The sequence below is a fragment of the Oncorhynchus clarkii genome, chromosome 3 (assembly GCF_045791955.1).
Source record: "Oncorhynchus clarkii lewisi isolate Uvic-CL-2024 chromosome 3, UVic_Ocla_1.0, whole genome shotgun sequence".
Classification (NCBI taxonomy): Eukaryota; Metazoa; Chordata; class Actinopteri; order Salmoniformes; family Salmonidae; genus Oncorhynchus; species Oncorhynchus clarkii.
In genome coordinates, this window is record NC_092149.1 from 12107359 (window position 1) to 12121120 (window position 13762).

At 44.1% G+C, this 13762-nt stretch overlaps 2 protein-coding genes across 4 annotated transcripts; both read right to left on the reverse strand.

The window, feature by feature from the left end:
• Window positions 1-2898: 2898 nt before the first annotated feature.
• LOC139388077 (protein S100-A16-like) lies at window positions 2899-8257 on the reverse strand. Of its 2 annotated transcripts, none has more exons than XM_071134610.1 (3): window positions 8051-8257; window positions 3802-3923; window positions 2899-3532 (listed from the first exon to the last, which is right to left on the reverse strand). In XM_071134610.1, the coding sequence occupies exons 2-3, from the start codon at window positions 3919-3921 to the stop codon at window positions 3374-3376; spliced, it is 279 nt and encodes a 92-aa protein (XP_070990711.1). In that variant the 5' UTR covers window positions 3922-3923; window positions 8051-8257; the 3' UTR covers window positions 2899-3373. The 2 variants fall into 2 exon arrangements, with proteins under 2 accessions (XP_070990711.1, XP_070990722.1); XM_071134621.1 differs by having other exon boundaries at window positions 3802-3926; window positions 8051-8223.
• Window positions 8258-12276: 4019 nt separating this feature from the next.
• Window positions 12277-13556, reverse strand: LOC139405719 (protein S100-A11-like). 2 transcript variants are annotated; one of them, XM_071148140.1, is made up of 3 exons: window positions 13512-13556; window positions 13088-13218; window positions 12277-12552 (listed from the first exon to the last, which is right to left on the reverse strand). In XM_071148140.1, exons 2-3 carry the CDS (start codon window positions 13214-13216, stop codon window positions 12418-12420), a joined length of 264 nt encoding a protein of 87 aa, XP_071004241.1. In that variant the 5' UTR covers window positions 13217-13218; window positions 13512-13556; the 3' UTR covers window positions 12277-12417. The 2 variants fall into 2 exon arrangements, with proteins under 2 accessions (XP_071004241.1, XP_071004242.1); XM_071148141.1 differs by having other exon boundaries at window positions 13088-13266; window positions 13512-13548.
• Window positions 13557-13762: the final 206 nt, after the last annotated feature.

Consider the following 13762-nt stretch of genomic DNA (forward strand, 5'->3'; position numbering starts at 1 on the left):
TGTCTCCCCTCGTGTTCATCACACCTGCCTCCTATTTTGGTCTGGCCACAGCACCTCATCTACATCACAAGCGATGTTCTCCCTGGCTAAACAGAATCTTCTGGAGTGACGGACCCAGCCACCAAAAGCCCCCACATCAACTTCACCACATGCATCCTCCATTGCCTGGAGAAGAGGCGTGTGAGGGGATGGCGGTCATACACCTTCCATCACCATGCCGAAAAAAACTATTCAATTGTGTTTAGGAATGGGGAATATGGTGGGAGGTATAGAACAAACTGTGGGTGGTCGATGAACCAGAGCAGCCAGGTGGAAACTCACGTTGTCCTAGATGACAACATACCTGGGCTGCTCTGGTCCACCCCTCTGCTCGGCTGGAATGAGGATTCCGTGTATTGTGTCCAGGAATGTGATGAGAAGGGCGGTGTTGTAGGGACTAAGGTTGACATGGTGATGGCTGACGCCTTGCTGGCTAACGGCTGCACACATGGTGATATTCCCTCCACGCTGTCCAGGGACATTCACAATGGCACGGTGGCCAATAATGTTCTGTCCCCTTCTAGAGCAGTCAATATGGTGAGGCACAATATACTGGATTACAGTACTGTAATGTGTCTATACAGTGCTGATATGATAGTAAATTCACAGTATAGTACTTACTTGCTCATATTCATAGTGCTGTTCTTTAACCCTCTCTGAGTGTCGCTCAAATGGCGACCTGTAGACCTGTTTCATCAGGATTCAGTTGCTCTGTAATACACGGTGCAATGTAGACAAGCCCACCTGGTGAATGTTATTGAATATTGTGTTGTCTGAAATGTGGTTCTGGATGTCTCGTAGGCTAATGGCATTGTTTGCCACCACCACGGTCTCCTGTTCTGGTGTGAACAGCCGGTGTCTTCTACCATGGCCTGGCCGTCTCTCAGTTCTGCAGAAGATCCACAAATATGATGACATTACTGTAACGTTGGGCAACAATCACTGAGTAACACAGGCCTACTGGTATGTCGGACTGCAGTATACATAAAGAGCATAGTGTAGATGGTAGGTAACTTACCGGTTGTCATTTCTGAATGTACGGATGATAGATGCAACCGTGTAGCAGCTCAGGTTGAGCTGAACTCTCTGCCCAGCATCCCTCATACTCAATCCATGGTTGAGCACATGGTCAACCAATGTGGCCCTGATCTCATCTGAGACAACTGTCCTTCCTCGTCCTCTCACTCCTTCACCTCTAGCTCTTGCTTCACCATTGACTTCCATTTTTCATTGACTTCCATCTCATCTGTGGCCTTTTATAGCACTAAAGCTCTGATTTCTAAGTGAACAATTCAGCAACTAGTGTTTACACCTGTGAGGAGTGGGTGTAGCCAATTGGTTTATAGAGCTTGAAATTTTGCAGACTTGGTTTAAGGATTTGGTACATGAGTTTCAGGTTTCGGTGATTGTGTTACAAGTTCCAATTATAGTGTGTAAACAATTGGGAAAAACTGTAATCTGTCATTCTCAAGCATCTGCTCAGTGAACTGTGTCTGTTCCCCTCAGGGCGTGTGGTGTGATGACCTTGTTGGCTGGGCCTGGTCCAACAGCTGCCCTGCTTGGCCTGGTAGTGTTTCCAAATGCTGTGTTGGACACACTGATTGGTAGCAGCCAATTTGAGCTGGTGATTAGGTTAAGGCCTGAAACAATGGTTCTGTCTCCCAGTAGGTTAGATGGTAGTGATTATTGAAATGAAGTGCAGAACATGTTGGAATGGCTTTAGGGTAATATAGGAGCTCCAGAGGGGGTTTATAATGTAAACAGCTCAGCAGACCGGAGGCTGTGGTTAGCCTAGTGGGTGTGTGTCTGGCCTGAGGCTGTTTGAAAGGGAAGCTGGTACCTGATACAGGATCAGAGGGTACTAGCTGAATGGAGAGAACACCCTTGACAGGCAGCCATGCATAGTTATCACTTCTGTAACACACACAAACATATACAAGCAAACAAAATTACACAAATCCTACATTCATACAAATGCACAGCTATTGTAATAATGTATATTTTAATGACAACTGCACTCCACAAACCAAAACAGCAAAGTAAATATGTCTCCTTGTTTGTCTGTGCTGTTTCTTTGACCACGCCTCAGGCTTTATACAACCACTGAATGATATAGTGTCTGTGCACGTCATGTTTGTTAAGTCTGAATGTTAATGTAACATACAGTACTTACATCCACTACAGCTCTGAGGCTGCTAGCCCCGGGGGAGTGGAGAGTAGGATTGTAGTGTATAGATCTGCCTGTATTACAGTATAGACTTGTTATCTCTCCCTGGTGCAATGCAGCATCGTATTCTGTTGGCAGAAGATGTGTGTTATCCTCGCTGTGCACAATAGGTGGTGTTGTATATTGGTGTCCAATTTCAATATTCTGGTGCATCGTGGGCAACGGAGCGGGACACGACTAAATTTAGAAGTGGTGTCCATGGAAGCAGGTATCAGTGTATTGGTTCTATAAGGTGTGTGTGTGTCTTCCTCATGACACAGGGCAACCTAGAGAATGTCATTTAGAAATCGACTTCTGCCCAAGTCGTTGCCTCTCCTTGTTCGGGTGGTGCACGTCACCGGTCTTCTAGCCATCATTGATCCAATTGGTTGGATCCACAACTGGTTTCAATCCCATTCATTACCTGTTGTGTATTTAACCCCCTGTTTCCCCTCATGTCAGAGATGGTTTGTTATTATTATCGTGTTGTATTGGTGCGTCGGGTTCTCGTACCCACTTTGTTTTGTGTATTTTTACCCCATTAAACTACTCCATTTTACCAAGATAAATTCTCCTGCACCTGACTTCCGTGCCACCTATACACACACACCTAGGACAATGTTAGAGCAGTGAAAGAAGACATGACTTTAAAACATTGCCATGGCATTTATTTCAACATGATAACAAAGCATTTACTGTAGAAGTGTTGATTTAGAGTAGTTATACTAAAACATGTGAACTGTTAAACTTAATGTAAAAAAAATGCCTTCATAAAGTATTTATAAGACCAGTAACATTTATAACTGAGATGAAGATTGGTAGTGTAAGCATATAAAATATGTTGAGATGAAGTTAAGTCTGATTATGTAGTGATATACAGCCAAGGGAGATTGACAGGTCTATGAGCCTCTATAGGTACATGGGGCCTTATGGCAGTGTTCTTCAATTCTGGCCCTGTGGTCACACACACTGTAATCAAATCCTTCACGAGTTTCCTCTGGTGTGTCAGTGTTGGAATGGAACTAAAGCCTGCACACCCTGTGGGTCACTAGGACCAGGATTGAAGAACCCTGCCTTATAGACTGCATAAGACATCTTATAGAATGTCTATGAAGCCATATGTAGTTCCTATGAGGCAGGTGTGTTGTTGGCTGCAGTCCTCTGCTCGCTGAGGGTGTTTGCCACGTAGCCAATCAGAGTCATGTATTCCTGGAAGCTGACCTTCCCATCTTTGTTCTCGTCCAATCCCTTACGCATCTCCTTCACTGCAGAGGAACTCTCTGTTCCCTATGAGGGGAGAGAGGGAGAGAGTGGGGAGAGAGGAAGAGTCTATCATTAAAGATTGCTTCCCCTAGAACACCTGGTGCTGATTTGCATTAAGACTAGGGTTGAGGCTCGGGTGTAACCGGGACGCGAACACGAACCTAGGGTCACGGCTCGGGTTTAACCGGGACGCGGACACAAACCTAGGGTCATGGCTCGGGTTTAACCAGGACGTGGACACGAATCTAGGGTCAGGGTTGAGGAGTAGTGATACAAGGATAGGTGGAACTTACAGTCATGACGTTGCCGAGCTGTTTATTGACAAGGCCCTGGAAGTCCTTATCTCCGAGACTGCCCTTCCCTTTGGCAGACTTCAGATACACTTCTACCACTGTCTGGATGGCCGACTCCATAGCTACTGGGAGAGAAGAGAGGATGGGGGGGGGGTGCAGAAAACTCTAAAGTTTAGACAATTGAATGCAGCAACTGTTTCACTGGAACTAGCTGGAACAGTTAAGACAAGGTACACTCTTAGAAAAAAGGGTTCCTAAAGAGTTCTTCGGCTGTCCTCACAGGAAATCCTTTATGATTCCACATAGAAAACTCTGTGGAAAGGGTCCTGCACGGAACCAAATGGTTTCGAACTGGAACAAAAAAAGATTATTCAATGGGGACAGCTGAAGAACCCTTTTAGGTTCTAGATAGTACCTTTTTATCTAAGAGTGTAGAAAGAGGACGTCAGAATAGAGGAAAGAATGGAAGAGAGGTGAGGTAAACAAAGGAAACTAAGGAAAAGAGAGAGAGAGAGAGGGACGGGAGGAGTCTGAGGTAAACAATGGAAACTAAGGAAAGGATAGAGAGAGAGAGAGAGGGACGGGAGGAGTCTGAGGTAAACAATGGAAACTAAGGAAAGGATAGAGAGAGAGACGGGAGGAGTCTGAGGTAAACAATGGGAGCTGTGATGTCTGATGGAGAGAGGGATACCTGATCACCATAAGCCAGCAGAAGGCTATGGGTTCACATTACTACAGCTAAGACCTGTCTGTTACACTCTCCAATATATATATATAGCTACCCTACCCCCTCTACAGTATCTCTAACCCCTTCTCTTTTAACATTAGGGTGATGTCCTGAGGGTAGGTCGGGTGATGTCCTGAGGATAGGTCGGGTGATGTCCTGACGAGGGTAATGATGATGGGTGATGTCCTGAGGGTAGGTCGGGTGATGTCCTGACGAGGGTAATGATGATGGGTGATGTCCTGAGGGTAGGTCGGGTGATGTCCTGAGGGTAGGTCGGGTGATGTCCTGACAAGGGTAATGATGATGGGTGATGTCCTGAAGGTAGGTCGGGTGATGTCCTGAGGGTAGGTCGGGTGATGTCCTGAGGGTAGGTCGGGTGATGTCCTGAGGGTAGGTCGGGTGATGTCCTGAGGGTAGGTTGGGTGAGGTCCTGAGGGTAGGTCGGGTGAGGTCCTGACGAGGGTAATGATGATGGGTCATGTCCTGAGGGTAGGTCGGGTGATGTCCTGATGATGGGTGATGTCCCGATGAGGGTAATGATGATGGGTGATGTCCTGATGAGGGTAACCCTAGAGCCTCAACCCACAAGTAAATTTCCCATCTGACAATGTCACACCTGAATGCACACACACCAAAATGCATGCGCATTCCCACAAACACACACACCTGTCCCCTGGGCCTAGGCCAATTAGGACTGATCTTACATTAGCCTAATTAGTGGGTGAGTGAGAGCAGAACACACCCATGGTCTGATGCCAGGTGTAGGATTCTGTTTCATATCCCACCTTGATGCCACACATACACACACACTATCCTGTGAGTTCCGCTGTAACTAACACATTAGCCAACCACAGACCCACACCGCTGGACATCTGTCATCATCTTCATCCCTCATCACTATTTCACCAGCCTGCGGGTGTCCCGAGCGAGACATCTTCTACGCACATAATTAGGAGACGCTGTGTGCGGTCCTCTGTAGCTCAGTTGGTAAAGCATGGTGCCAGTAACGCCAGGGTAGTGGGTTTGTATGCACGCATGACTAAGTCGCTTTGGATAAAACAGTGCTAAATGGTATATATTATTATAATCAGGGATGGGCACCTGAACCCCTTTTGTAGGCCCGCCGATCAATTTCCACACATTTTTCAGGAACTCAGTTTGCTTGCTGTTGAGAGTTACAATAGTAGAACAGACCAGGTGACGTTTCTAAATGTGGTTGTGATCAGAGTGATTGATGAGAAGATTAAAAAGATACTCATGGATCAGACACAGAGGATGTAATGAGACTAAATGGTGTGAAACCAAGCTGCCCGGGCTGCACCAGAATACAGAACAGAACCCTGGACAGGACTCGGTCAGCGGGAGGGAGGAGATGAGAAGTTAAGAGAAGAGACAACAGAGTTCAATAAGGTGACACTAGTTTGGTGTTTTATGTTTGAAGCAATGACTTGGGAAAACCAGGTCAGCTCAGGCTCCAACAATACTTTAAATATATTTTTTCAAATTGAACCTTTATTTAACTAGGCAAGTCAGTTAAGAACAAATCATTATTTACAATGACGGTCTACACCGGCCAAACCTGGGCGATGCTGGGCCAATTGTGCACCGCCAATCACAGACGGTTGTGATACGGCCTGGAGTCAAACCAGGTTGTCTGTAGTGACACCTCAAGCACTGAGACACAGGGCCTTAGACCGCTGTGCCACTCGGGAGCCCCCCACATAGCACTGAGACACAGGGCCTTAGACCGCTGTGCCACTCGGGAGACAGACATGTTTAATTGATGTTTAATAAACCCCACTACGAATTTACTTTCACATCCAGTTACTTTCAACTATTCAACATTATTTAGGTAGTCTACACAAATGACCTTGGAAGCTGAATAATGTTTATATGTGTTGACATGATATCTCAGTTGAATCTAACAGCTTGTTTCCATAGCTAAGCAGCGTACAATAGAGGCATGTATCTGGGTGGTAGACTTGATCTGACTGAAGTGAATTTCCTCCTGTATTCCACTAGGCGACAATGTTCAGGCAGGAAGTGTAGGACTGTGGCTTCACTTTTTATTTCAATATACCTCTATATTTAGGTTAATGGCATGACGTTGAAAAAATGACGGTGTAAAATATGTCCAATCAAATATGAAACTCAACGTAATTTCATCCATATTGAATATGATGAAAACTATTATTTATGTTTTTAAGTGGAATTTAACAGGATTTCAACTTATACATAGTTCTGATTATTATGTTGGAATTAGATTGATGTACTGTAACAACCTTTGTCAGGTTAAGACAATGTATTTAGGTTGAAGTTTACCCACATTTCAATGCTTCCAATGCTGGTTGACTTTTTTTCAAAATGTTCCATGTTGATTCACGTCACAATATGTTGGCAAATAATGTTGAAACAACGTTAATTCAACTAGTGTGTGCCAAGTGGGTAGTGTGTTCTATAAAGCATTGTGGGTTATACCTGGCTTGACCTGGGATGTCAGGGCTTGCAGGTGATCATCAACCTGAAAATGTAGATATCTTTCTCCTTTCCGAACACATTTAGGGGATAGATACAATCATGTGGCAGCCTGAATATGGCAGAGAGAACTTGCTTCAGTCTAATTAGGATACTTTAGAGAGCGTTGGGTGGTGGGTCACAGCAAAGTTTGAGAACCACTGCTACAGGCCTAACTACATAAATGGACACAATAGCTTATTTAGAGCCACGTCTACTCACTCTCTCCATGCCTATGAACTGTGAGAAGCTCGGTTCAGTGGACTCGTTTCACCTGCATGAGCTTTGATTATTTCGATGGCCAACCAGAATCAATCAGCGGGGATGTGATGTGTTCAATAACTTACCAGGTGTGACTGGCTCACTTCCGCAACCATACCTGCATGGTGCTGTCAACGCCGTTTGCCACAAGCCATTTCTCCCCGCGCTATTAAATACACCTTGGGTTGTCATTCGACGCACTATACCAACGTCTTACCGTTCGTTAATAATTCAGTGTGAGCTGTCCTAGCTGCTGTTACACAGGGCCACGGTCGGTGTTGAGGTTGTAGACAGACTCGAATGAATGTCATTGTCCACAAGCTTGTAACTACAACAACTACCGAACCGTTCACTCTTCGGCTCGTGCATAATTTGAGACGATTGTGGGTAGCCTACCCACAGTGGTTTTGCGCCCCCCCGCCTTTAGCCGAACTAATACGGTCGATTTGTAGAGTGGTCCCGAGTCTTACCGACTGACAGGGAAAATAAAGACGCGCCTTCTGGTTTGTCCTGAATTGTAAAGGGGTTGAGGATTGGGTTACCGACAAGGAGAAGCCGATCCCTGTGCTATCATGCTAGGTGGGTTTCGGACAATAGATCCGCTCGCAAACTACATTATTCATGTTCGAACGGAGGAACATTTTCTGGGAGGCCCATTTGGATCCATCAACGCAATGGCCTGTTTGAGTCAACGGAACTTTAGACAAACAGGCTAGGCTACATACTTCAGTTACTTTATCTACTCACCGTTAGATTGTGAATGAGAAAAAAACAAATGTGCTCGATGTCAATTATCTTGTCCAGGCTCTCTCCGTGTCTCTCAGGCACTCTTCTCAAGGCTCAAACTTGATCAACTAGTTGCACTCAAAAGAATCTCTTCCGTGATAGAAAATTTTCTTCACCAAACTTTTTTGTATTGTGTCACAGAAGGGCGTGTGCCTGGGAAAGGGGGCAGTGTGCCTGGGAAAGAGCAAGGGAGATAGGGGGAAGGGCTGCCAACATTCATTTTATTGTGTTAACTACTCTACGATATGAAACGTTGATTTGAACCTTCTTATCAACTAGTGGGTCAGGTGGCACCCCACTGTCTGATTTATATCGCGTGATTTCTGAGGATTTTCTCGATTATATCGACTGATTGGTTCTGAATGGGGTTAATAACTACTCTATAGTTTGCCAGTTATTTTATTTTCATGTTTACAATAGATGGTTTATTGTAGACTATATGTTGTATTTAGATTATTAAAAAAATGTGTAGCCATAATATGGTAAACTTAGGTATGCTATTATGAACCCTCCACACAACGTTAACAATTACTTTCCACAGATCAATGTTAGGGATGGCTCAAATATTTTAGCCACCACATTGCATCAGCACCTTGAGTGAGCAAGTGTGAACAGGCAATAAGGTGTGTGTGTCTGTGCATGGTAGTAGACCGAGTCATATTTCCACCACACCCTTAAAGTCAACATCAGTTCGAGTTTATTCAACCACATTTCTCAGAAACACAAACCATAATGTATAATTATTCACAAAGCAAGGAGAAACTTAGTCATGTAGAACTCACAGACAGATTCATTAAGAACATAATCACAGCCATGTTTTTAGTCAGTTTGTTATTTACACGTAGGCTACATTCTCCCGTGGCATGTATTCATGGATGCCAAGTGAAGCCAGGCTTCCCCAAGAAATTGACAAAAAAACAAGATAAAATAATGTATATTTTGTCTCTCTGTGTTTCATACGTTTTTTTCCTTCAATTCACAAGAGGTTGAATGGATCTCACCGGAGAAAGCAACCAAGTGAGCGAAACAGTGCCCCTCTGTCTCTGTATGTGTAGCCCATATATCTGATGCTGTCTCGTCAAAAAGAGAATATTGTTGCCGCCTGTAGCATTGAAATCAAGGGAAGCCAGTGAGCATTTGGACTCCCTTGATAAAACAAATTACACAATGAAAGCCAATCAGCGTTGACATAAACTAAGTAAACTCAGCTGTGAATGGTCCTGGCCCAGCCTGAAAAAGTGTCAAGGGAAGCCAGTCTAGATTTGGCTTCACACCAATCACATCACATCACATCAAAAGCCAAACGTCATTGACAGAAAAAACTTGAATTGTTGCATCTCGTTGTGTTGTTGTCCTCTGGTGGCTAGCTAGCTAGCTAAAATTGTCCCTTTCCTAAAATAGCCATGGATGGAGAGGGATTTGGACTTGTGGTTTTACTTACAGTGCATTTGGAAAGTATTCAGAACCCTTAACCTTTTGCACATTTGTTACGTTACAGCCTCATTCTACACACAGTACCCCATAATGACAAAGCAAAAACAGGTTTTTAGAAATGTTTGTAAAAAAAAAAAAAAAAATGATATCACATTTACACAAGTATTCAGACCCTTTACTTAGTACTTCGTTGAAGCACCTTTGGCAGCTATTACAGCCTTGGGTATGATGGTACAAGCTTGGCACACCTGTATTTGGGGAGTTTCTTCCATTTTTCTCTGCAGATCCCCTCGAGATGTGTCAGATTGAATGGGGAGTGTCACTGCACAATTATTTTCCGTCCGTTCTCTAGAGATGTTAGATCTTGTTCAAGTCCGGTCTCTGGGTGGGCCATTCAAGGACATTCAGAGACTTGTCCCGAAGTCACTCCTGCGTTTTCTTGGCTGTGTTCTTAGGGTAGTTATCCTGTTGGAAGGTGAACCTTTGACCCAGTCTGAGGTCCAGAGTGCTCTGGAGCAGGTTTTCATCAAGTATCGCTCTGTATTTTGCGCTGTAAATCATTCCCTCGATCCTGACTAGTCTCCCAGTCCCTGCCGCTGAAAAACATCCCCACAGCAAGATGCTGCCAGCAACATGCTTCACCATAGGGATGGTGCCAGGTTTCCTCCAGACGTGACGCTTGGAATTCAGGTCAAAGAGTTCAACCTTGGTTTCATCAGACCAGAGCATCTTGTTTCTCATGGTCTGAGAGTCCTTGAGGTGCCTTTGGCAAACTCCAAGTGGGCTGTCATGTGCCTTTTACTGAGGAGTGGCTTCCGTCTGGGGCTACTCTACAAAAAAGGCCTGATTGGCGGAGTGCTGTAGAGATGGTTGTCCTTCTGGAAGGTTCTACCATCTCCATAGAGGAACTCTGGAGCTCTGTCAGAGTGACCATCGGGTTCTTGCACTGAAATGCATTGCCTTAGTCCGCTGCGCCACTCAGGAGCACCATTTAAGAATGATGGAGGTCACTGTGCTCTTGTGGGCCTTCAATGCTGCAGAAATGTTTTGGTACCCTTCCCCAGATCTGTGCCTCGACACAGTCTTGTCTTGGAGCTCTACGGACAATTCCTATACGACCTCATGGCTTGGATTTTGCTCTGACATGCACTGTCAACCTTGGGACCATATATAGACAGGTGTGTGCCTTTCCAAATCATGTCCAATCAATTGAATTTACCACACATGGACTCCAATCAAGTTGTAGAAACATCTCAAGAATGATCACTGGAAACAGGATGCACTTGAACTCAATTTCGAGTCTCATAGCAAAGGGTCTGAATACTTACATAAATAAGGTATTTCTGTTTTTGTAATACATTTTCAAAAATGTCTAAACCTGTTTTTGCTTTGTCATTATGCGGTATTGTGTGTAGATTGATGAGGAACATGTGTTATTTACCCATTTTAGAAGAAGGCTGTAACGTAACTCTGAAAACTTTCAGAATCCACTGCGATTCTGTGTTCTGGCCAATGATTATAATGGCCATTCTGATCCAACCATAAAGTCATACATTGTGCCTCTGGCCTGAGAGGATGGAAGTTCAATGTAGCTAGATGTAGTAGGCTAAAGCAAGCTGGCTAATCGTTGCCCATGAAGGGAAGTAAGGCTAGCAAGCATTTTAGCCAGCCTATAGGACAACAACTAAAAGCGTATACTGTAAGACAAAGTCATAGACAGTTTCAGCAACATGAAAGAGAGGAAGATAGCATTGGTGTGTCTACAAGTAGGGTGGGTCAACATGTTTTTTTCTCCTTACGCACACACACACACACATTAAGTTGATTAGACTAAATTGTTTGTGGAATATTTTAGTTGTCACTGTATTAGACTAAGCATAGGTGAGTTGATGATGTTGAAATGGTGCTGGAATAGTGGAGGCTCCTGTTTTCTTTGTGATTTGCAGTAACTCTCCGGTGTTCTAAATCAATAGTTGTTTATTAGTCCAAAAATGTCTAAAACATTAACTTGCTTTACCATGCTGTAGGTGATGTTACTGTACATGCAATATGCTTTGTGGACTTTACTGGACAGAGGTTGCTATCCGAAGGGGAACAAAAAGTTTGGTTGAATTTATTCTGCCACTGTCTCGGCCTTAGGCCTATATGTCAAGGCATATGAACTAACAGGTTATAGAGCAAACAACGCAGTTATCACAACACATAGGTTGTAATATGGCTTTTATTTTAATGTCTTGGCTTCCCCATTGATTTTACCCTGCTACTGATTCTCCCTAGCCTGGGAGCCAGATCTTCTGCTGCTTTAGCCAACTCCTTCCCTGCTGCCATACCAAACATCATACCAAGCATCATACCAAACATCATAGCAATCATCATTGGCTGAAGCAGTAAGACTGACATCCAGGCTATGTCCACAATTCTTTACTCCTGCCTAGTGCCTATACACTTAATGGTGTTTTTCACTTTCATTCCTACAGCCTCCTGTTCATTTGGCAAGAGGTACAACCTCCTGGAAAACACTTGCAGTCTCATTCACAACAGGGCCAGAATAAATTCTACTTACACACCAAGTTCTACATTTACACAGACAATGCAGACACAGTCCGATGCCATCACTGCTCTGTGTGTGTGTGTGTGTGTGTGTATGCAGTATTAGTTTGGCGAGATGTAATTATAGAGAAAGAAAGAGAGGTAGGGAGAGAGAGAGAGTAAGGTCAGGTAGTCATAGATACTATAGTTGTATGATTCATCCATGTTTTATTTTGCTGGACCAATCCTCCATAGCTTTAGCAAACACTTAACAATTTAGAAACACAACATGGGGATAACCATATCACTAGAATAACTTATCATTGTAATCATATGGTAGTAACAGAACAAGACATGGAGACATCCTATTGGATAAAGCCGCCGTGTTGATTTGCTAGTCGTCCAATCAGCTGCCAGAACTCCAGGAAGGTGAGCTCTCCGTCGTTGTTCTCGTCAATTGAGTCCATGAGTCGGTCGATGACAGCTGGGTCATCAGCGTTCTACAGGGGGGCAATAAGGGCTGTCAGAATCACTAGTTAAGAGGCTTCCTTTCCTCTTCTCAGATTCAGAACCACACTGACTGATCTGATTATGCTTGTCAGAAAAGCCATGTGATGAGAAGAAACCTTTCTACCATCTGTGGTCATGAGAAGGGAACAAGGAAATTAAGCTATTTGATGGGTGTCACTATTTGGCCATTCTAGAAAGGATGGCGGTACAGCACTTTACAAGCACAAATGCAAATGTCTATTTAGCATGGCCATACTGATATACCACAGGAGGCAGAGGTTGGAAGGACAAGAGGCATCTGTGCAGTCTATGTCCCCATCTAGAGGAAATGAAGTGGACCACAAACTGATGTGGCTCACCAACCCTGCTCCTAGAGAGCTAAAGGGGGGACGCTTTTGTTACAGCCCAGCACTAATCATCAAGCTGAATCAGTTGTATTATAGCTGGACTGGAATAAAAGCCTGCGATCACTGGTTATTATAGTATTACTCAAACGTTACCACAGTATAATTAACATGTAATTACCTTAACGAAGTTGGGGAGTTGTGTTTTGACCAGGCTCTGGAACTCATCTCTGCTCAGTGTGTCTGAGGATCCATCACTTCCAGCAAATGCCTTGAACTGGGACACGAGTACACCAATGGCTGACTCCATCACTGACAGAGAGAGAGGAAGAATGGAGAAGAGGTAGTGTTCTAATGGGACTAAACAGAATAAAAATACAGACACAAAGGAGAGGTTATTGAACTGAAAAATCATAAATACGTAGATAAAATACTACAGACCAAGTCAGGTCAACGACGGCATTGAGAAAAAACAGCAAGTGTTACAGAGGAGGAGAGAAAGAGACGGGAGGACAGGAGATAGAAACATTAAACAGAGAGAGAGTTAAAATATGTATATTCAAGTTATAGAGAAATATGGAGGTAGATTAGAATGATTAACTCACCTGGACACTGCTGCCGGTGGCTGAGGTGGTGAGTGTGTTGAGGTGGTACGTGTGAAGGTAAGTTTTTCTCTCTCTCTTTCTCACTCTTATACTCACCTCCTCTTCCTAAAATCAAGCCCCCCCCCCCCCCCCCCCCATCTCTTGTAAATGTTTCTCATGTCATGGCGTCCATTCTGTCCACTTCAAGGTTAAGGTGTCTGTAATAGTGTAAGCTAAATTACCCCACACTGACCACTGGTTTCTTTCCATGA

Bases quoted from the DNA above. Each gene is read 5' to 3' on its own strand.
- LOC139388077 (XM_071134610.1), bottom strand. From the start codon at position 3,921: ATGGAGTCGGCCATCCAGACAGTGGTAGAAGTGTATCTGAAGTCTGCC. The intron at 3,533-3,801 runs GTAAGTTCCACC...CTCCCCTCATAG, and splicing joins AGCTCGGCAACGTCATGACT to GGAACAGAGAGTTCCTCTGC.
- LOC139405719 (XM_071148140.1), bottom strand. From the start codon at position 13,216: ATGGAGTCAGCCATTGGTGTACTCGTGTCCCAGTTCAAGGCATTTGCT. The intron at 12,553-13,087 runs GTAATTACATGT...GCCCCCCTGTAG, and splicing joins AACTCCCCAACTTCGTTAAG to AACGCTGATGACCCAGCTGT.